This window comes from Anopheles bellator, chromosome 2 (assembly GCF_943735745.2).
Source record: "Anopheles bellator chromosome 2, idAnoBellAS_SP24_06.2, whole genome shotgun sequence".
NCBI lineage: Eukaryota > Metazoa > Arthropoda > Insecta > Diptera > Culicidae > Anopheles > Anopheles bellator.
The window spans coordinates 84,097,841-84,121,872 of record NC_071286.1 but is presented as its reverse complement, the minus strand read 5'-3'; the positions used below and the strand labels follow the sequence as shown (position 1 = coordinate 84,121,872).

The 24,032-nt window shown below is 52.7% G+C and overlaps 1 protein-coding gene across 1 annotated transcript; it reads right to left on the bottom strand.

Moving 5' to 3' along the window:
* Positions 1-211: 211 nt before the first annotated feature.
* On the bottom strand, positions 212-24,032 carry LOC131212545 (bridge-like lipid transfer protein family member 1). The gene is made up of 19 exons (XM_058206447.1): positions 22,591-24,032; positions 20,217-22,514; positions 19,490-20,158; positions 18,396-19,176; positions 17,318-17,419; positions 15,976-16,553; positions 13,487-15,374; positions 13,281-13,403; positions 11,931-12,129; positions 10,896-11,287; positions 9,751-10,828; positions 9,545-9,683; positions 9,093-9,482; positions 6,792-9,030; positions 1,865-5,036; positions 1,594-1,797; positions 1,398-1,528; positions 843-1,336; positions 212-780 (listed from the first exon to the last, which is right to left on the bottom strand). Exons 1-19 carry the CDS (start codon positions 24,030-24,032, stop codon positions 561-563), a joined length of 16,539 nt encoding a protein of 5,512 aa, XP_058062430.1. The 3' UTR covers positions 212-560.

The window sequence follows — 24,032 nt, the reverse complement described above, 5'->3', positions numbered from 1 at the left end:
AGTTAGTGAAGTCGAGCGAGCAAAATAAAATGCGTGAAAAATTGAACCGAAATCTTGTACTGTTTTGTTCTTTTTATTTAATTGCCTTTTGTGGGGTTTGTTCGTTGACCCAGAAGGAAACCATTCGGACAGGGTTTTCAGAGAATGCACAAATTTGGTGTCAGATTATTAATTATTTTATTGTTTTTATGTCCTCTAGTGTGATGGACAATCTTGCGAATAGAATCTAGTTACGGGGAAACCGCAGAGATGATTGCGCTTCAAGACATGACTTGCAGTCTAAGCGGAGTGGCGCCCAAATCGGTTAAGCTGCGAGTCCGATAATCTTCCGAATATATTCTTGGGCATTCTATTGCAAAAAAAAGAGCGCCAAGAGCACGATATGTCCGCCGTTCGATATATTGATAGGCTTTGTTGAACGCGACTAGAGTAAGTTACGGTAGCTTGCGTTATTTATAGAGGATTGAGCATTCTTATGGGCACCGCGACTGCTACTACAGTTTCTCTATGGTGTCGTGCGGCCGCGAGTGCGTATCAGACTGTTTATTCGCCAGAACCTATCACTTGTCCTTGCCCGATTCCTTCACCTCGGACGTACCGTTATCCTTCACCATCACCAGCAGCTGCAGCATGAGCAGAGCTTCCAGCTTGTCGAGGGGGTCCATAAAACCACGCTGAAGCCACTTGGGAATGGTCGTACGGGCATGGCTGAAGCCAAGCTTGTTCAGTATGTAATCGATTCCGTACGGCTCGATCGATTTGCCCGCCCACGACAGTAACCTAGAGCAAGAGAGCAGACTTTTAGAACGTGCCGCGCGCTACTTCGACCGCAAACCACTTACCTCACTGTCGGTTCCAGGTGCCATGTTTTGCAGTTAAAGTGTCGCCAATCGGTGCGCATGAACGATTCCAGGTCGGATTTCTCCACCACAATGTTTACGTGTTTGCCAGTGCCCAGTGCACCACTCCCTCCACTGGACAGCGTGCTGGCGCCCCCAGTTGTACTGGCCGCTCCACCGTCCACTTTTCCAACATCCTCCAAGCGGGCTTGCTTGGGACCGGGGGCGGACAGTGTGGGTGCCGCCGTTGAGGTGCCGAGCTCGTTCAAATCTACGGCGCTACCATTGCCGATGGATTGGCTAGAGGTTGAGTCTTGCGTGCGAAGCGACGACAGCGATGGTGCCGACGGTCCCAGATTTCCGGTGCTGGTTTTCAGCAAATTGGCCGACTTGAGAACCGACAGACCACTCGCAGTGCCACCAACGGTGGCCGTCGGCGGTGGGGTGACTGTTGATGGATTCGGTGACGAGGATCGATTGGTGCTGATGGTGCCAAGCTGAGGGGACACCAAGAGTGAATTATTACTCCCCGGCTAAACTGCAGTTCAAAGCACGTACCACTTTCTCCTTTTCGCTAAGATAGGAAGTAATGAGATCATGCAGGAAGAAAAATGCGTCCGCATCAACCGTCACGAAGATGTGATCCTCGAAGGACGTTATGAAGCTGCACTCGACCATCGGTTTGTCTTCTGTAAAGGGGCCGAAGATTAGTCCTATCCGATACACTGTTCTGCCTTGGGTACTGGCCACTTACGCGTTGTATCTGGAGTCGAGATGCCTTGCAGGTGTTCTGTTTTGAAGTGCAACTGGAGACTGGGCAGGGCGAAGATCACTTCCCGATTGTGGTTTGGATCCTGCAGTTTCGGATGGGCCGCTGCGCCGGCGCCCGAGCCGCGGGCTCGCTCGATCGAGTTGGTGTTGTGTTCCTTATCGCGCTCGATCACCGGGAACCGATCAACTGAACGAAGGGATGATAGGGTTAGAGGGATATGGGTTGAGCCCGACGCCTCCGTTCGGTTACTTACCATCGATCTCGCTGTTCGCGAACGCGTAGTGGAACCACTCGTGCAGCGTCTTGAACTGTGGCGGGAAGATAACGTTCCGGGACATCCGCACGACGGTTGCGTTCGAATGGTGCTGCGGTGGCTGCTGACTGTTCATGCCGAGTCCGAACGTGAGTGTTTGGATGATGTGCACCTCCTCGGTCGACTCGACGTGCTGCGCTTCGGTCGCAAAGTCGATACACGGTTCCTTCAGGCTGAACAGTGCCCACGATTTCGCCTTAAAGTTTATGCCGTGGAAGCAGGCGAGCGAAATATTCTGGCCGTGCAGCTCCATCGTACCGCCCAGCACGGTGCCAATGTTCGACAGTGGCACACCGAGCGTCGAAAGCCAGAGGCCTTTGGTTTGCTTCAGCGGCCGCTGCCAGTGCCGATGGTGACGCGCATCGTGAAGTGACGCCTCGTGACCGAGCGATTTCTTCTCCTCACGCCGGCGGGCACTGGCCCGCATCGACGGATTGGCCAAGCGCGGCTCGAGGCTGGAAAAGACACGCTTCGACGATTTGAATTGCTGAGAGAAAAATTCCTCCAACTTGTAGAACATCTTCAGTATGTCGGCCGTCGTCGATTTCGAGATCATCATCTGGAGCTGGTCCCAGGACAGGTCACCGTGGATAAGAATGATCGCCGGATAGTTGGTGGGCAGTTTGTTCGTGAAGTCGTGGTCCTTCGAGAACTTCCACTCGTCCCGTAGCTGCGCGTTCAGCGAGCTAACGCGCGTCATCAGCACGCTCGTGCCCATGTAATCGAACTTAAGCTCCAGCGCATTCAGCTTGATGCCCACCTTGTGGTCCGGCTCCGAACCCGGGTCTTCCCGGATGTGAATGTACGTGTCGATCCGATTCAGATCGATCGTACCGCCGACGATGCCACCCTTCGCATCCAACGACGATCCACCGAGCCCGACACCAATGTACATGTTCTTGTGACCCGTACTGCCAATACTGAGCCGGCCATCGCTACGGAACGCCTTCGTCAGCCACACGATATTTCCCATCACATTTCCCATGTTCATCTGCACGTTCAGCTTCGTAAAGTTGACCGCAAACAGAACCAACGTTTCCCAGGACGTGATCTGGTTCACATCCGAGGGCGACGACGTTGAATCGAGGCTGGACGATTTTTGATCCTTTATTCTGGCCGTCGACGATGCGCTGCTGGCTCCGCTTCCACCCGTTCCTAGCCCGACACTGGCTTGCGTCTTGTTTAGATCATTCTCCAAACTAAGTCGCAACCGATCGCGGCTCATCGCCCGCCGTGACGATTCATCGGATCCATCGCCAACAGTCGAACCGTAGGATCCGCCCGGTACGGGTCCCCCCTCCTGTTGTCCACTACCGCTGGCCTCCGGTATCGGCACTTCCAGATCGCACATGCTTGCCTGCGGTATGCTCAGATCACCGAGAAACATGCGCCGCACGATGCTGCGCCGATACCAGGCCTTCGGGAAAGCAAGGATCTCCGTCAGCCGGCGCATATCGTACTTGAACGACGCCGAACCAATGTCCACGATGGTCGAAAAGCGTATTACCGCTTTCGATGCCGAATGGTCGGAATGTTTGCGCAGCAGGCCACCCGTTTCGATCATGTTGATCTTCTTCGAGCGCGTTATGTGGAACTTTACAAACTCCACGTTGATGCTCAGCGAGTCTTTCCGTTCGCTGTCTGCAAGGGGCGAGAATTGGTGCGCCTCCTTCAGATTGCTCTTCTTGCCGCCGTACGGGTGGAAGATGTAAACGTTAAAGTCAGCCAAACATCCCGTCACGCTGAGCCCGCCGGCTGCTTTCCCCCCTTCGCCACCGGGCATGGTATCGCCCGAGGCACCCGGCACCCCGGCCGCCTCGTCGTCCTGCCGGTTTGAGCTGAAAATAATGTCCAAACTTGGCAGCTGCAGCATACACTCGACGCGCGAAACGGGCAAACAGGAGAAACGGAAAGTGGACGGTTGCATGTGGAAGTAAACGACCACATCCACCGGGAAGCTAGCGTAAACGGCGGCATAGTTGTGTTCGAGCATCGGCAAATTTACCGGATTCGAGGGACCACCGGCCGTTACCGTACCACCAACACCGACACCGGCACTTCCAGCACTTCCGTTTCCGATTCCACCGCCGGTTTTGGAAGATGGGATCGGTTCGAGCGTTTGCTCAAGAAACTCGAGGATGTGTGGAGAGATGATCGTTTCCTCCGGAATGCTTTGCAGGGTCATCCACGCGAACAGGGTGGCCCGTTTCGTGGCCAGCTTGCGAGAGGCCCCGAACGGATCGCTGGTGCTCATACGCGGCGAAGCATCGTCTCCGCCCAGGGTTTTCGACTGATACTGCAGCTTCACGTCCAGGCCCGGAATGTGGAAAATGGTCAGATCGACCAGCGCTGTGTACGGAGTGGTGTTGTACTTAAGCCGCGACTTATCCTTGTTCCGACGCGGTGGAACCGGACTTCCCCAGTCAGTTGCGCCGCCTGTGCTTCGCTCCCGCTTATGGTGCTTCGCCGTTGTCGTCGTGGACGCGGTCGTGGCATTGCTATTGGTACCGATCGTCGACGACAACCGCTCGTCGTGGATATCTTTGGTGTGAAGCACGCACTTGCCCGAATTGACCAACACCTTAATGTCGAGCTCGAAGTCAATGTTCGGTTCCTGCTGCTTCTGCGGATGGCTTGGACTCTTCTTTCGCAGCTCAACCTGTTCACCATCGATTTCGAGCAGATGCGGTACATCGGATGCAACCGAGCTCGAGTCGCACCGCGGCCAATCGAGCCCGGAATCCGAATACGCGGCCACGTCCGAGTCGGCGCTCGGCAGGGACGATTGGCGCATTGCCTCGGTAAACGTAACGCGCGATGAGTTTGGTGGAATTTTCACCCGCAACGAGGCTGTCCTTGAAGGGCCCGAATTGGGCGATTCCTGCAAGCTGCTCATGTCTTCGCTTCCGGTGAACGCATCCAGCACACTACTAGCTCCACCACCAGCGCTGCTGATGGCCTGCGGGCCAGAACCACCCGTTGATCCCACTATACCGTCCACCAGGCAACCGGCGTCAATCAGATCCTCTCTGGTCGGGGACGGTGCGATAAACGAACGGGAACGGTTTGCTGCCTTCAGCATCGGTTTGCGCATCGCTGGTCGCTTCCATTTCTGCAATGGGAAAGAAGACACCAAAGATAAAAAGACCATAACGCCAAATGTATGTTTTGCCAAAAACATTCAAGGTAAAAAGAGCAGAACTCCGGAACGAGACGGAACGGGTTTATTGACTAATCAGGGGGCCGTTTAGAGATTAATGGTATCACTGCCACCAGTCAAACTAGCACCAATCGAAATGTTTTTTCTACTTTCTTCGTCGACACACAAACATTCTGTTCCATCTTGGTCATGGGACAGTGCGGAATTTTCTAAAGCGTTCAGTGGCTGGTCACTCGTTAATGCAAAGGACGACCTAATATTTGACTGTTCATTTGACATGGCACTGAGGGCACTCTTTGGATAGTCACTGTCCTCCGATCGGGCACCAAGATTCACTTCCGCTTCTACCGATGCACCGTCCGTTTTTGCCGACGATGATCGACGATCTTGTTTGTAGAAAAGAGAATAGTTGGGCCCTACGATCGCCGAGATCGGCGTGTTCATGTCGATGCTTCCCTCCGGGTTCTCGTGCCGTTGGAAGATGTACTGCACGAACGGGCAGTTGCTCGTTTCCGAAGCGTGCATTTCATCCACATGGCTACCGGCGTCATCGGAGATGCTGGGGCGCTTCATCAGCCGGCTCGAAAGGCGCACCCTAGCTACTCCCGCCACTGCTGCGTCAACGTCCTGCGCCGGAGTGGTGACATTGATAAGTTTCTCTTTCATCTCCGCCAACATGGCTTTAATTTCTTTCAATTCGTTGTCGCCATCGACCTTCGTGTCAGCGGCGCTGTGCGGATGAGTGGCAGATCCAGGCAAATCGGAATCACGTTTGGCATCTGACGGGCGTTTTTTTCTCAAGCATTCCTTACTTTCGGTTTCCAGTGGGGCAGTCTGGGATTTTCGCTTACTGTGGGACACCGGTGTAGGGTCGTCGGAGGGACCTATTACCGGTAAGCTGATTTGGGCGTTCTGCGGCAGCGGAAGCAACGAGGCGGACATTGATTCCACCACCGGGTGGACACGCTTCAGTTTCACAATGGCTTGCAGGGGAAGTTTGATTTCTTCAATGTCGCTGTCGATTTCGTACATCGACCGACGCAAGTTCACCTGACACTGGTGACCAGTGTCCATAATTTGGCAAAGCAGTTTAAGAACAATTTTGACAGCCGGCATTTTGTGTTCACGTTTAACGTTTAACGCACTTCAAATCCGCAAAAGACAGCAACTTCTGCGCGTTGACTCTTTCCAAAACCAACTATCAGTAAAGGTTACTTTGCTATTGTTAGTCTAGGGCACCATGGTGATTCGTTTCAGCGTCATCGTTATATTAGGGTCCAAACTGAACAGCTATCCAAGTCGACTACGTGTGGTTAAAGCAATCTTGTTCGATCCACTAAAGCACGAACGCCAATGCAAAACTTTAACTCACAACAGGTCCGTGCCAATTAAGTATGTGGTTAAAAATTTATAAGATTGGAGAAAAAGAAATCCCATATTTTCTCCATAGATTACTTTAGTGATCAACATATGGTAAAGTGACGATAAAACAATTTCAAGGTAATGTTCGCTGATACCATTCGCTCAGGAGCTAAAGAACAACGACACAAACTTTAAAAAGGCAACAAATCCTACAACCAACCGATGCATATTTGCCCAAATAGGACCATCGAAAACATCTTAAACAAAGTTTCGAGCTTCACGCTGGATTGTGTTTCCCCAACCCAATATGAAACGTTCAAGGTAGTTTGTAAACTGATAGCTTACCTGAATCATGTCCCGCCGGAAGTACTTGTAGTAAACGGCTTGTAGCTCCTGCAATCGCCGTTCTTCGTTCTCGATCGTCTTCGTCGAAGCACCGAGCGTCCTGAGATCGTTCACGATCTTCGTCTGCTCGTTGATTTCGTTTTCCATTAGCAAAGACCGTTTCTTCGGATCGAGCGTAGTGTCGAACAGGAACGACGGTAAAGAGTCAACCGATTTGCGTGACTTCGACTCTTTGCCACCCGACTGCGGTCCGCTAGCATCGATATCGTCGCTGTCGGGTGTGTCGGACGAGATCGGTTCGTCGTCCTCCGAACCGGTCAGCATGGTCAGCGTGTGCCCCAGGGCCGACAGTTGCTTGCCAATGTTGACGTCCAAATGAATGTCCACACCTTCCATCTGCCACTTTACATTCAGGAACCATTTGGCATTGTCCGGGTGCTTGGCAGCGATCGTACGCGAACAGACTTCGTACGTGCCCTCCGACACCACGCACAGATTCATGATGCTCGCATCGTTCATGTTGGGTTTCCACTCGTCGAGCGACGAGTCAAAGTCGTCGGCAAACCGCAAACACAGCCCGACGAAGCGACCGTTGGAAACGAGCGATCCGGAGCTGCACGCCGAAATGATGGTGTTCTCGAGCGTGATGACGACGGCACCTTTCTGCTCAAAATCCTGCACCGACCGATTGCCCCAGATTTGGGGGGCCTGATTCAGCGGCAAACAGATGCCCATGTCCTCCACCGTGAGCTGGAGGAAAAGCGTAGACAGATTGGCCGACGTGGCCAGATGGTGACTGAGCTGGCCGAATGGCACCTTTTCCAGCACCTGCTGCGTTGCCATCAGCACCTCCTTGTTCAGATTGGCCCGTTTCTCCGTCCAGTACTCGTACGCGTTCTTGTAGTTCAACCACACCAGGATGGCTTTGTCGACGGCGATCGGTTGCACGTAGATGAGTGGCCGTTTGAGCGTAATCAGCACTAGCTCCTTGTCGTCGTTCAGCATCTCATTTTGGAACGCATTCCGCAGCCCGATGGTGGTGTTGAAGAATGCGTGCTGCTGGAACTCCGGTTCGGCCTCATCGAAGATAACGTTCTTGATGATCTGCCCGAGCGAAAGGTTCAGATCAATCTGTGCCTTCCCGAAGAGCTTCGTGTTCGATGCGTCGGCAATGTTTTTCACGCGATTCGACAGATGCAACTCCAGCTGGCCCGTCTCGAACCGGACAGCGGACGAGCAGGGGGTAGTAGCGGTCAGCTGGATTCTCTTCACGCGTATGTTTAGCGAAAACAGTATCCGTTTCATGGTCGACCCATTATCTTCGGATTCCTCCAGCCAGAGGGGCACCGGTTTCTCGCCACCGTACACTTTCTGCACCACTTCATTCACCTCTTTCATGAACACTTTCTGCACAAACACCAGATGATTTAGCAGATCCGTCGTGAGGCACCGCTCAAAGACACCGATTTCGGCCGACGCCGCCAGATAGCCACCCTGTCGCAGGACGACCCCATCGATGGGGACCTCCTCGGTCGTGGACTCCGGCACGTACTCGGCACTAACGTGCACCGGTGGCAGTGCAATGCACGCCTCAGACGGGAGGTTCGTTTCGGTGGTTTGAATCTTGGTCGTGAAGCTGAGCGAATGGTTGGGCAGATCGATCGTGAACTTTGCCTTGCTCCCGGTCACGCCCGTCGACGAGACGTGATCCATTTTGTACTGTGCCTGCAGCGAAGGCAACAGTGCCGCACTGACCGAGAGGCTTTGCAGGATAATGTTAAACTGCATCACAAGCGGTTGCAGCAGACCGCTCGGATTGTTACCGGCTGCTCCAGCACCGGCCCCTAACGAAACTCCCGTCATCGTACGCACGGTGGCGGTGCTGTGCTTTCGTTGGTTGGCTGACCCCGCCGCAGGGCCCTTCTCGCGCGAATCACGCTGCTGATGATGATGGTGATGATGGTGGTGGTGGTGATGGTGATGGTGCAGTGGAGATTCCGGTTCCTCATTCTGGCGTGTCAATCGGGCGGAGGTACGCGTTACACGCAGCTCCTGGAGCGTGGACGAGATCTGCTTCGAGCTGCGCGTCATCATACCATGCAACGCGACCGGATGCTGCGGTATGTCCACGTTGACGATACCGATCGAGAGCAGCCCATTGTTTTTGTCCTTTCCACGGCGCGTGATGCTCGAGTACAGCGTTTGACTTTTGCCAATCGTAACCCTCACCACCGTCGTTCTAGAGAGAAATGGGTAAATTAATGGCACGCCAGGGTAGAGCGATGGTAAACTCGAACTTACTGTTGGTTTGGTTGGACACCTTCCAGTAACACAATCATAGCTCGACCGACCTGTCCCGTGAGGGAACATTCGAGCGATGCGGGACGCGATTTCTTGCGCCACGTGGTGCTACTGTGGAGGGCCGTTATCTCTGCCTCCAGCTTCAGTCCGCTCAACGTGGCCAGTAGCCGAGTCCGATGTATTTTAGCCACCCCGAACACCACCAAGCGCGTTCGTTCCTGAGTTACGATTCCCACGTCCTTCACGGCACCAGCCGCGCTTCCGCCGGTACCGCCCCCCGTCGGCAAACCCGCATGCATGTCGTCCTCCTCTCGGGCGCTCTTACTTTCATGCAACAGATTGTACTTTCGTGCCTTGATCTGTTCAACCGCATCGGGCGAAATGGATACACTGAAAGGGAAACGACGGTTAGTTGGCTGAAAAGCATCCCCCCGGAGCACCCGGATTGTTACCGATGAGCAATGGTCTTCGTTTCCGGCATTGCCGAGTACAGATCCAGCAGATGGTAGACCGTTTTCCAGCACTTTGGCGTATCCATTATCCCATGAATCGGGCCCGTGAAGGTCGATCGATCGAACGGAGCGGTGAAATCTGTATCGGGTGAATTGAGACATTACGCATCGCGCTGACCAACCCGAAACCACACGGTGCCACTTACCACCGAACGTGCTGGACAGTCCTCCGGTTAACGAATTTTTTGCTTCCAGTGACTGCTTCGAGTGTGCCTCGGAAAATGTGAAGCCCCCGCTGGCGGCCGCTGTCGGACTTGTTTTGATCGGTGTGGTAACCGCTTCGTTCAGGTTCGTGTACCCGAGCTTGCCCTTCACCGACTTGCTGGTGCTGCGCAGTTTTTGCGCAAAACTGTGCGGTCGGTTGCGGGAATTCGGCGACGGTGTCAGCGGAATCAATGGACCTAGTGTGGGCATTTTACTGCGACTGATCGAATGGCGTAGCTCGTGTCGCATCGTGGAGATATCCTCGTTAAACTTGTCGTACCGCTCGTCGGTGTAATCGAAAATGCCGGACGTTTCGATGTGCGCCATCAGCGGTTCGTTCAGCGAACCCATCAACGTTGGATCGTTCATCTCCGACGCGAGGCTCGATTCGTCCTTCAGCGGTGCACTGCGCTTCCCGCCGTGGTCCGGCTGTTCACGCAATTCATTCTGTGCATCCTTCACGTTCTGGTACATGTTGGTGATCTGGTGCAGCAAGCGCAGCAGCGGCATGTTCACTTGCTGCGAGATGTAGCGCACGTTCAGACTAAAGTTGATGACCGTGCTGGTGTGCTTTTTCAGCTGCCCGCGCGAAACGTACAGCATCGCCGGCTTCGTGTCGTCCGGGAAGCCATCGGTCATCTTCAGCACCTCCAGCTCGACGCCAACCTGCTCGCACAGGAACGCCGGCTGTTCGCCCGACACTATGATGGCAAACTTGCCGTTACCACGCTTTTTCGGTTCCTTCTGCTTCGACGGCTTCTTGCCATCGCCCGCCTCGCTCACAACAATGTCGATGCGAATCGTGTCGAACGAGCACACGAGCGACAGATTGGTGCCGAGGCTCTCGAGCGACGACACGTCCTTGCTGGACACATTGTTGATCATCTGCTGCGGCATCACGCCGAGACAGGTGAGCATCGGCTCGAAGATGAGGTGCGCGTCCAGGATGCGATTGTTATCCTGCATGTACTTTACCGAGTGGATTGCCGGGCGGCCAGGAAGCGGGGTCCGATTGGTTTGCTGCCGGAAAAGGGGGAAATCGTATGCTTTTGAAATATTCATTTACATCAACACGCCGTAGCCCTACCGTGGTTTTCTGCTTTTCGCGTTGCTTGGTGCTTTCGCTCTGCTGCTTCGCCATCCACGAGTAGAGGTCCTCCTTGTGGTTGGCCGGCGGTGTCCACGCTTTGTCCATCGAGTCGGACGAGCTGCACACGGACGGGACGGAGCCCTCGCGCAGTGCGCCGTACTCGATGGTAGGGTCCTGCTTTTCGAAGATGTTCGGGAACATCTGAATGCTGGCACGCGACGGTGGCGCTGCCGGTGGAATGAAACTTTTTACGGACGATTTCTTGCGCAGCTTGTTGTTCTTGCGCGAAGTGTTAGTGGTACTGGGGGAGGTATTAAGGGAATCGCCCAACGTTGCCGTCACCATGTGCACCGCCGACGGCACCGGTGGTTCATCTGGTATTTTGATTACTGCGAGCGGGCGGGCGGCAATCAGGTCGGGTGGGCGGGCGGACGGGCGGGCGGGCAGGCAGGCAGACGGACATTACGGTGGTGGCAATTCGTTACGAGGTTTGGTGGTGGTTCATTGTTTTTGGCAGGGTTTTCGTTTTTTTTATGGAGCGCAAGGAACCGAACGGAACAAGAAATTGGAGAGAAAGGAGAAGCGTAAATTTCAGAGCTCAAATCCGCCGTACGGCCCAAAACACGTGGAATCACATTGTTGGGGCGTATTTGGTGTGTATGTGCGTGTGATTGCGTCATTGAGTGTTAGTTTACAACGAAAAAACAGTTAGCCACAATACGATCGGTGGTCGATCGCTTCGGAGCAACACATAACGAGTCAAACTTGGACTTGCAAGCACACGTGCACTGGAAAGCAACACACTAGGTGCGGAAAAGTGGAACAGAAAAAGTATCAAACACAGCACAAACACATCCTCAGAGGGTTAGATGAACAGCAAAAGTGTAAGCAGTAGTCGGTAGTGGAAGCATTCGGGATGAGCATGGTTAGCAACACCCAGGGAGCGGCCGGGAGTAGGACGACGAACGAGAAGGGGCGGACAGGGAAGCTTGAAAGTTGTAGTACGATCGAGACAGGAAAAGAGATCATTACCATGGTGTGGTGGCTGACCGGTATGCTGGTGGTGGTGCTGCGACACGGCCACCGCCGCCGCCGACTGCTGATGGTGCTGCGTTTGAATGCACTGGCCCAGCAGCATCGTGTGTTCGTTTTCCTCCTCCAGCAGCGGATGGCTTTCGACGATTCCTACCGGATAGTTATCCGTATCGATGTCATCCGTGTCTTCGGCATCCTACGATAAAAAACCCGTTGATACAGACTGTAGGCTCGAAAGGCTTCCCAGGCAAGTGGGACGGGTTCACTTCTTGAAAGAGGTGAACCTAAAAGTGAAACGAAGGAACATTGCAGACCGTGGTGTTTTTGGGATGATGGTAACGGGAAGGAAAACGGGAAGTGGGAATGCGTTCATTAGCAACATTTAACGTCCAACCACCAATTGATGCATCACAGAGTTTGATAGGTGAAAACAAAGTAAATTGGGTGTGAATGATTGTTCTCAGAAGAAACAGTTCATAAGGCATTGGCATTTCCAATCTTATCCCAACTCGATCCTCCTTGATCGATGGATAAGATTCAACTTTTCTCGCCATTTGCGGTAAGTTTATGATGGTTGCACAAAGGCGCGTCGATTTTAATCACATTATACATTGCCTAATCCGAATCCAGTAAGCCTAATCCCTTCACCGGCTCTCGCGACACACCACAGTGGTCAGTCTGATGGCACGGATAACACACATCGACAGAGAACACAACCACCACGACCGGGGCACACTTTTCGGGGTTAATGAACAATTCACCATCCTGGCAAAAAGCGTCAGGCATTCGTCAGCGTTGTGTGCGTTCGGTACGTTAGCAGTTCCTTTTCTGTCGGTTTAGTGTACTGTAAAGTGGCGGTTCGCGGTTTGCGGCCAACGGTATTTTTGCATTAAACTTACCCCAAATAGGTTTGTAACGCTGCAAAAGGAAAGCATTCAGTGTGAGGCGGTAGTGAATTATAGGGTTTTCTGTGTGTGGTGTTCGTTTAGCATTTTCATTCTCCATTCATTAAACTATAGTGTATCAGGCAATGAGGTTAATGAACTGGGAATGCACCCCCCCGTTAAGGCTATCTCATGCGTATTGATGGTTGACACTTGTTGCATAGACAAACGGGAGGAAAGGAGGAACAGTCCTCGAAAGAAGCAGCCTCAGAGAACAGTTTTTGACTCGGAACATAAGGTACGGACATAAGAACGAGCTCAGGGGATAAGGTTGGTTGGCTGCTTTTCTCCCTACACGGGGACTGAGAACAGTGAATACCAAACAATTGAAAGATAATGGTGCTGTCCACCAACATATTGCTTGTGAACCGATGCAGCGAGTGGTCCTTAGTTCCCAACATACCTCGTCCTGTGGTAATGCAAATGTAACGTTAACCGGCTTCGCCAGCTTTCCCTTATACTGGTGCTCAAACAGCATCGGATTGTAGAGTACGTTCTTCCACTGGCGGCTTAGGACAATTACGGCCTGCGAGAGCGTAAGAGAACAAAGAGACGGTAATAATGTGGTCAGCGAGGGCTCTGGCGGCAAATTGATCGTATCAACGTTACTTGTCGCATGGTGCTCAACAGTGGCAGATACTGCTGCCTTAGGATCTCCTCCACCTTGGCAGCATTTTCATCGAGCACGTACTTCTGCAGCACCGTACACAGTTGACAGCTGGGATCCTCTTGCAGCGTTTTGGCGAGCGGTGTAAACTTTCCAACGTACCGACTCTTGACTGGCCGGTGGAGCGACGGTCGGTCCCAGGCGTCGGCCATCAGCGCCACCGTAATGGCTGTCCGGCGAATGTACATCGCTTTCATGAGGGCAACGATTTTGATGGCAAACCGATTGCTCGGATTCATCCATGCCGTGATGGCGGGCGAAGCGGTACTGAGCAGATTCCAGTCGAGCCGTGTATAGTCGATCTTGCGAGTAATCGGTGATCGTGGCGGAGCGGCAAAGTTAAACCAAACCGTCTTGAAATCGATCACACATGACGAAGTTTTGCCATTATCGTTACTGCAGGGAACAATGACACCGGCAGAGGTGGTCGTTCCGTTTCCATTTGTTCCCGTGTTTGCTCCTGCTGGCGCATCGAAGCTAGGTCCCGGAGGATTCGACGATACGGATTGCTGCTGCCCGCTAGCACCAGGCACGCTTCCAGTTGCGGGCGCTGTCGTCGATGGTCCCGGTTGAGCTGAATGGCCGGTTCCCACTGCGGGCGGTTCACCAACAAACGAGCTACGGATGGTGGATGGATCTGTGTCTTCCGAAACGAGAACCGTCTTGAACGACTTGCTGCCACCGTCGCTCGTTATTGCCGAGGAAGCGGCCGGTTTTTCCTTTGACTTTCCTTCAAACAGCGGACGATCTTTCGTGGCTGCACTAGCCTTAGGTGTTCCTGGTTTCTTCATGCCAAACTTTGCTAACGCCTCGGCGGCCATATTACCGCCCGCTTCGTTGAGGAGCGTAACCAGATTGAGTGGATTGTTCGCTGTTACGCTGTTCTGGTTTGCTTCCGAGTGTATGGTCGACTGGTGGGGTGGTGCTATTTCTGTTTCAGATTTTAGTGTTTCTGCCGCATTTTCCGATTTCTCAAACTGCGATCTCTTCACAATCTTCACACTCACGCCCTCCAAGCCGCCTTCGAACATAATGTAGCCCACGCCACCGTTCGCATTAGCGCTCCCGTCGCTCATCGTGGCCGCCGCTTCTTCCGGAATGCGCGTACAGTCAAACATGGCGCGGCTTCGGTGCGCCGGTATAGCCGTTATCACTATCTGCGAGTCGGGCAGGTTGGCCGATTCGTTTTTCAGTCGACGCAACTGCGCGTGCGCTTTGCCAATGTCCAGCGTAATGATCAACTCTTCGAGCTGCTTTTCCGACGTTTCGAGTAAGATAGGTTCTCCGGGAACGTTGTCCGGGCGCGTCTGGGAAGACAAATGGGCCAACAAAGCGCGCGTTCCACGAATGAGACCGCTCTTCTTGAGTCCTCCCGATCGGACGGTGGGCTGTGTGTAAACCGTGTGCATCGAAGCTTTGGTCGTTTTGCCCAGGTGGAAGCGGGTCGACACACCTTCAAAGCACACCGCCAGCAGCGAAGCACAGCTCAGCTCCTGAACGTTGTCCAATGCAGCGAAGGAGATCACTTCTTCGACGACCGAACTTTGGATTAGCGTGACGTTGATCTTGGGAAGGACGATAAGGCCCTGCACCTGCGTCGAAATGCTTTCTTCGTAAACGTCCGTCAGCACCGGTCCACCGGGTCCCTGAAGGTTACGTTCGGCAGTCGATCGCTTCGAGTTAGAATGCACTTGCGACCAGTAGCTGAGCGACTGATCACGCTTCAGTATATTGACTGCTTCTACTTTGCGTACGCACGACGCATGAATATCGTTGACCACCGTAAGGGGATGCAGCGTTGAGAGCGTCGGTGTCAGGGACTCGATCATCCTATCGTGAGTGTGCACGGTAAAACCGAACATTAATATTGAGTGAAGGGACAGCCTTTCCAGTTTAAAAATACGGGGGGAGCAAAGCAAGCTTTCGAAACATCAAAGTAACAAACAACTTCGGGCTTGTTGTGCGTCAGCGTTTCCGTTACCTCGAAGGAATGTTACCGTTTTTAAGCTACCTTATCCTTTACTTTTTGTGTGTTTCGGCAAAGCGCGAGATGTTGGTTGACAATACCGAAGTACGCGATGCGTTTGAGAAACTAGCGAACCTTACCAACGATAACCGTTCGCTGTGGGACCGTTTGAAAGCTGTCGATATTGGGTTACTTAAAAAAACGATGGTACCACCAAATCCAAGCAACCTACGGGAAGGTTCTACCTTCAACCGAAGGTTTAACCTCATTGTTCACAACAAACAACGTAGGGAAGTCGAACACCGAAACAATCTTCCATTTGAAACCGCATATGGAATGTAGGTTTCCTTAGAGGATAGTTTCCCGCGGTCGTCGCGATCTCAGCAGCTTTCAACCTACGCACATTTGCTCGCTCGAAGACGACGTCCAGATTAGTAGAAAATAAAAGTAGTACCAGGCGCTTACCTCTGCAGACCCTCGAGCAGCAACGGTGTCAGCATCACGTCGACCTGCCCTTTAAACCGGACGACGATCGAGTTGCGCGTTGCAATTTCACCCTGCGAGCTGAGAAACTCGTTTTCGCTTTCCTTGCTCTCCTGCTTGTCGAAGCTGCTGCGCACCAAAACACTCGGATCCCAAGGATGCGGTTTCGGCAGGGTGGAGAAACCGGATCCCCCGCTCGTCGCCGCCGGTGGCTGCCCATCGTAGCGCGAAATGATTTTCACCTCACGCCAGTTCGAATAGGTATCAAAGTGCGGTATCAACTTGCCACCGATATACACTAGGCCACCGTCTTCGTTCTGCTGAAAGAGCGGCATTGAGAATGCATCCGCACCCATGGGCATGGAGCAGTGCGTCCAGTTCGAGCAGCGCACATGGGCCAGGTGCGTCACGTAGCTTGCCATCAGGAGTGGTGAGTCCACTATCGGTCGGTTGATCTGCATATGCAAGTTAACCAGCGTGATGTCTTCCTGTGACGAAAGCGCGGAGATGAACGAGCTCGACGATAGCGAGTGCGATTCGGAAGAATCCTGCGGATCGACCTGTGGACGATGTACAAAGCCAGAGGTAAATCAACCGGGGAAAGTCTAGGCATTACGTTCGAGAGGCTCATCGCGTGAAAACATCGAAAGAATAAAACGGTGGTGCCAGGTGTTACAGAAATTACCTTGTGTGATTATTATTACTACACGAGTGTGTAACCAATTTTCTACAGCGAACGATTTACGTACCAGAATTACATTACAAATCAGATTAAAGTTATGGAAACGGAACACAAAATTGCAGCAAAGAAAACAGAACAAGCTGCTGTTTATCAATATTTACGTTAGAGGTATGCAAAGAACCTGCTCTAGAAGCATTCGCAAGCAAGTGAAGAAAGCTTTTGTTTAATGTTCTACCATCGCCACCCTATGCAGATGTATGAAACGAAGGAAAGAAAACATAACTATATACAAAATAAATAGGTAAAATATGATCAAACACGACTTAAAGAATGAAAATACTCACTAACGATGATTAGAAAACGTATTCTTAAAGGACACACCAAAAACAGAGACAATAGCCACCTTTAAACAAGGACAAATCCAAGCAACCTAAGACAAACATTAGAAAAGGCTTTACAGAAACTGGAAACTGCGCGTGATGGGAGCCAACTTGGGTGAATCGTGGAGGATCACTCGTTTGCACTTTTGGGCCATCCCATTTCCCCAACGCTTGGTTTGCCAGCTTCTGGACACAGAAAGCGGAGGCGATGCGAAAAACATTCACGTTTTGCTTTTCTTCTCGGTTTTCATATTTTACTCACATCATAGACCGGCTTAAAATGACGGAACTCTGGACGGGGTGAAATGTTGCTAAACTTACGCAGCGGTGTCGCTAGACCGTGGATGCGCCGTTCCTCCTCATTCTGGGTGGTGTGAACCCGATCCACCACCAGTATCCGCACCACACATACAAACACCAACACATCGAAGCGCACACACAGGTCCATATACACAGACACACCGCATCGTAGTGCGTATGATTGACATGGGTGCAGGACGACGAGATGGCGACGATGACAAGGACGACGGCGTTTCGGTTACGGAATGAACGTTTGAATTTGAACAATGCAGCAGGCGATGCAGCGCGACCAGCGACCATGTCCATCGGATGCATGTGTGATGTGTTTGGATTTGTGCGTGCAGTTGAGTCGTTGCGATGGAATTGAAGGTGCACCCGATGAGTGGATTTTTGCATTTTTTTGGTCGATGCGCAGTTCCGTAGAAGATTATCAATTTTCGAACGAACCGAACGCAAGCAAGCAAGAACCCGGTGTTTCACCGCACCAAATACCGGAAGGGGTGGTTGGGCGCGATAGGAGAAGATAAGATAAAAACATGACAGTTGTATGACGGTAAACATTTCTGCACGACATGTCGGAATGGGAACAGAACGATCTCCGGACCTCCGAGCGATCGTTCCTATCTCATTACGTTCTTTGACTGACTAATGGCTACACTACGGGAACGAAAGGAGGATGTGAACCAATAACATTGTGCTACTGCTGAGTAATGCTGCTGGCGGCGCGCATTCTACGAAGCCGTCTGGAGATGTTAATAAACGTGTAACGGAGCAAAATGTAACGCGAAACAAGACTGGGACCGCTCGGAACCCGAAACTAATTCGCGAAAACATAAAGCGCAACAACTTTTGTGGCCAGTATAAGGCCGATCGATCAGTGTGCCGTGACCCTGGTGTCAACCGAACGATGGGACACCGAAGTGTGCGATTGAACAGTTTTACCTCTATCATCTTGCACCGTGGTTCTAAGGATAGTAAAAACAACATAACGATTCCCCTACACTACGAACAACCCAACCCAGGCGAAAGCCACCACTCACCAGCTCAGCGGTCGATTGGGGCCGCATCGGAAGGCTTCGGTGCTCGGGCGTGTGAATCTCGTAGTCGCTACGATGCGTCGACAAGCGACCTTCGAGCTCGTTCGGCCCGACGATGCTGAGATCGGATGCGAAGCGTTTCTTCTGTATCGCCGCCGGATGCACGTGATGGTCGATTCCGCTCGCCTTTAGACTAGAGCTGCGCGATGCGTGCAGATCTTCGTCGGCCGAAAAGAACGCTTCGGAAGGGTTTTCCGACGTAAGCGAAACGGTTCGCTGTACGTCACGCATTATGACGTCGTCGGAGGGCAGTGGCCGTAAAACGCCACCAGGAACGATCCCTCCGAGCGATTGCTCGGAATCGGACTGCAGTGGATGGCCGGGAGCCGGCGCAGAGTGTGACATTTCCATTGGCACCGGTGAGTGGTGATGGTGCTGCGGGTACGGGTTGTGGTGAAACTGGGAATGCTGCTGCTGCTGCTGGGAATGATGGAGGGAATGATGCGGCGGCAAGTGCTGCGCGTGGGCCGCATGATCGTCACCCATCGGCAACACGGCGGACACGTCCAACAGTTCGCCCTGCAAATATTCTGCCATCAGTCGCGAATCCGAAGCAGACATTTTGGAAGCTTTGGGCACCTTAAATCCTTTCGATGCGAGCAACCGTGATTCGGAATCGATACGACCCGGCGTCGGAGTCGACACCTTCGAGCTATTGGCCGTGGTTTTGGGACTTGCATCCAGCAGCCGACTGTAGGGCACATCGTGCGAAATCGTGCTTTGTCTGAAATGTGGACGAGAGAAACAAAACTAACGTTAGAGTAGGACAACAGGAAAAATCCATTGAGAATGTTTCACTGTAACAACTGTAGGTAGTCTTATACAAAGTTGTTCGACAGCTTCAGAGACGACTTCACCTGGGACATACCCTTCTCACGAATAGATAATTTAGGTTTCTTCCCTTTACGAAAAGAGACAAAGAATGATCGCTGCAGTGCGTTTCACATGCTGCATTACAGTCGTCACTCACGGAACCGATCGGTGGTAATAGATCGTAAGGTATTTCCCCTAACTTGATCTCCCAAGCCCGATGTTACCTTCCACTGGTGTAGGAGAAGCGACGACCACGGACCCTCTCCGATCCGTGTGGTGAGCCGGTGTCCTTTTCTTTCAACCGCTCGAGGGACGATTTTCCGGACCGCTGTTCAGCACCCATCGTAGAAGCACTACTGACGGCATAGTTGGTCGCGCTGGCCAAGGAGCAGCTTCCGCCCTGTTTTAACAATGTGCTGTTGGGTGAAATGTCGGCCGAGGAGCTGACCGATTTTTGTGTGTCGTGCTTCTGCGTCATATGGGGTGATTTACTGTCTGCCGTTGTGCCACAGCAGGCCGATGGTGGCCCACCACCGTGGGCCGGCGGATGACGGTGACCACCAGCACGGTGCAGACTGGGTTTTCCGATGTATTCATAGCATTCTTGCAGCGACACTGGTTGCAGACTGTAGGGAGGCGTGTGGAACACGAGCTGCCCTTCGTGCAGCAAACTCTGTCCAAATCCGTACTCCCGCCCGTTCTGGTGTATGTGGTATCGGGCGATGTTGATAAACTCTTGAATATCCTGGGCCGATGGTTTGAAAAATCTTGGTCCATTACGGTTGGTGCCAAAAAAGGCACAACCTCCTACACAACCACATCGCACCGGATCGGTGGCGCTTGACCAGAGGAACCACAGCTTCTTGTTCTTCTCGTCGTGCACCTTCAGATAGCTGATAAGAAAATGTGGGTCATTAGCATCCGCTTGAAACCGGTCCGATGGTCACTTACCTATGCTGCACCAGATGCAGACAATGCTCCGGAATGGGAAGTGCCGAAGCGGCCTCGATAATGATCGGACCCAGCGAAACACAGCCAACCTCCAGCCATGGTTCGTTGCAATCGATTTCTCGCCCACTGTTTCGGGCCGAGTGCAGCGAGGCATACGGATCGTCCTTATCGCGCCGATAGTACGTGCCACTCGCGGAAACTTCCTCTCGATCCCGGCCCTTTCTACTCGAAATTGAACCGTACGGATCGTCCTTGTGCTCCTTCGAGTCCTTCCGGTGCTGGGGATGCTGAGCAGGTAGGTCAACAGGAACGGCTGGCTCGCGGCGATTCGACTTAATACCAGCAGATGAAGCGGACCCGATGGACGATATCATGGCAGGGCCCGTCGTTTCGTCTGATGACTTGCGGATGTGGGACGGATCCTCCGCATGTTTGGTCGAATTTTGATGGTGTAGCTTAGCCGAACGGCTGCTGCCGGTGGTGTTGGTGTTGCTGTGCGAATTCCCGCTACTGTACTGACTGTAGTGACCACCGGTTGACACGAATTGACGCAACAGAATCGTAGGAATGAGACCCGTAATGCCCGATTTCACCTGCTGGCCGTGTAGATTGCACGTGGCCAGCCGTATCGGGGATACCCACGTGTGCATAGCGGTTCCCGTTTCGATTAGATACAAATCGATCGCATCGATCGCAACACGTGTCATCCGGTACTTGATGTCCTCCGTCGACGGGCATCGATACTTGGCATCTTCCTTCGTGTGAGGACACGTATTCGATGGAACGCCGTGGTGGCAGTAACGAACCGTTTTCGGTGACTTTAGTTCATTTTCCGAATCGATCGTGAGAAAGGCAAGCGTTTCCAGGCCCGTCACCACGTTGCACAGCTGCGAGAGAGTCATTTTGCCGGATAATTTTCCCAGTTGAACCTCCAGCAACCATGCGTACTCCAGCGTTTCCTCTTCCAACTGGCGACCCTCGTTGCTAAACATTGCGTGACCACGCACTTGCACCGCCGACAGAAGTAAGTGTCCCTGTCGCAAATGTTTATCCTTCCCGGGACGGATGGCAGTATCTGCAGAAATGACAAACGAAGGGCTCACCAGCACCTGGAGCTCGGTTTCGTAGAAACGTTTCTTCATCTCGAATCCGAGCCGTTCGATGAGCACAATCGGACACGGAGGATCAGTTTCGGTGCAATTCTTCATCACGTGTGCTTGCAGATCGTGGATCGTCACGCTGACGATCACCTCCAACGGACGGTAGAGGCGAGGATCGAAACGTTTCGGTTTCTCGTCGGGGTTCAGGCTGGCCTCCGAGAGTGACTTCGAGGGGTCGTCTTTCGACGATGCCTTGCCGCTGCCGCCACCAACTACCAACGGGTTCGTGCGCGAATTGCTTTTCGAGTTCGAGTGCTCCATGTCGGTGAACGTTTGGTCCTCACCGAAAATGTTTTCCTTGAGATGAATGAAGTTGCGTAGGATGGCACCATACGCCAGCATCACCGATGAGCCAATTTCGAGCTCCACCGACACCTGGTCCGGTGGCAGGGATGTTGGATCGAACCGCGGTGCACCTCCATCGGCAACCGCTGTCCACGTGATGGCCGGAGATTTGCGTAGCTTCGGTATCCGCATCGGACTGAGCAGTATTTCCTCCTTTTCCGGTGTTGTAATATCCGCCTGTGGATCCGGCCCAAGCGGTGGCATCGGGTGATAGATGTACTTGATCGAAAGCGCCACAATCGGCACAGTCCAACAGTCGATCCAACCGGTCGATCGTAAACACACTCGGCGCCACTTTTTATGCAACAATTCCGATCGCTTCCGGACGCTTCCGTCGCGCGTAAGAATCCGCGCATTCTCGTCCAAAGCCAACAGGATTGACCGACTGCTCGATATTTCGGGCAAATACATACTCAGATCGAGTCCCTCACCGTGAATCCAAAACACGATCGGTAGTTTCAGGGGAAGGAAATCGTCGAACGGTAGCGAGAAGCTTAGATCGAACAGATCGCCGCAGAACGCGAGATGATGGTTCTCCTGGTTGGTGCTTGAGCAATCAATCCAATTAAACTCGTTGCTGAGCGTCAATATTTCAAACTCCTTCAGTATGACACCGAATTTCCACGTGTACGGCACGAAACTGAGAATGTCGGGTCGTGCCTTCGAGGCCCAGTCTTCGATCAGATCCTGAAAGAACTCCTTGTGCGAGAAAACGATGTATGCGGTCGCTTTGCTTCCAGTCAAATTGATCGTCCACTCTTGATGATCGTTCCATTTGATGGGATAGTGAACTCTGGAGGAGAACAGTCGAAAATGAGTATGATATTCTCTTTAGGAACCCATGTTTTGGGGCATAATTGTATACCTACTTTACATTAAACTGCAGTGTTTCACATTCAGCCAAACTGCGGTACTGTAAGCTAGTGGTCGCCTCAACGTGCAACAACTGGCCGGTTACCTTCGTGGCCATTCCATCTTGAAGAATGATCCACGGTAGCGTTACTTCTAGATACGATCCCGCTCCAATGTTCACATGGACCGCGTTCGTCTCCTTGTTTTTAGAGAACAGCACATCGATCGTGGCTTCGTTCAGAGTGCAGAGACTTATGTCGAACGATCGTACCTCACGCCGATCGCCCGGTTTCGGTGGTTGTGTTACCGGCATTGGCTGATAGTCCGGTGGAAAGAAGAATTTAAAAAGATGGTCTCGCTGTCGGTCCGCCCACGGTCCGTAGCTAAAATCTGTCCCTTTGCCGCACTTTATGTCGATACCCCAGACAGGTGGAGCGGCCTCAACCACATCCCCGTTGGCGAGAGTGAGCGTAACCGGTTCCTCCGGCACCACACCGGCCTCGTCCATGTAGAAGTACAGTTCCATCAGGCTCGACATCATCACAACGAACCCTTCGCCCATGTAACGCGGCGGTTCGTCCACCATACCGGTAAACTTGGGACTCGGTGCCAGTAGCACTTTTGCGTTCTCCACCTTCGCCTTGACGAAGTGCATGAAGTGGTCCAACGTCGAGACGGCCGGCTTCGTGCTGTAAACGCAGTGCGCTTCTTCCACACACAGCGACAGTGTGGTCGGCGTAAGCCGATTGCCGAACGCAAACCGCCCAGAGCAGATGTCAATTTTGATTACGGGAATGAGATCGCGCCACGTTGTCGCCGTCATCGCTTCCGGACGCTTCTTCTTGATCTTAGCAGCGACCTCACTGCTGTGTCGCTGGTTTTCATCGTTCATAATCTGCTCCTTGAAGCGGGCAATCTCTTCGGCGCTCATATCCTCCGTTGGAACCAGCACCGATGGTTTCAAGCCGAACGTTTTCTCCAACCGAGCGTACAGATCGGACCGGTTGTAGATGTGCATCTCGAACCCGTTTAACATCACCGACAGCCGAGTGTCGGAGTGGGACAAATCTTCCGATACGTCCTTCGGGACGTACGAACGCCACCAGCGGAAAATGAAGTACCCGTCCTGGACACGCACCGTGTAGTCGAAGCATACGTAGACCACGTCCCGGAACATGATCTTGCCGGCCAGTGGGTTGACCGTCAACGCACCAATCTTAAAGTACGCACCGCGTACGTACAGGCGATTGGCGAGCTTCGTGATGATACAACCGAACAGGCGCGCATTGTAAAATGTTATGTACACGACCCATACGATTGACGACAGCAGCGACACCAGCAGCCAGACCATGTTCTTGTCCAGCTTCATGTCTTCCAGCGGCTGAGTCATGTTGAACTGACCCATGCTCATCAGATCGTCGCTGTTGAACGCCGGTTCGTCCGTCACTTCGTAACTCAT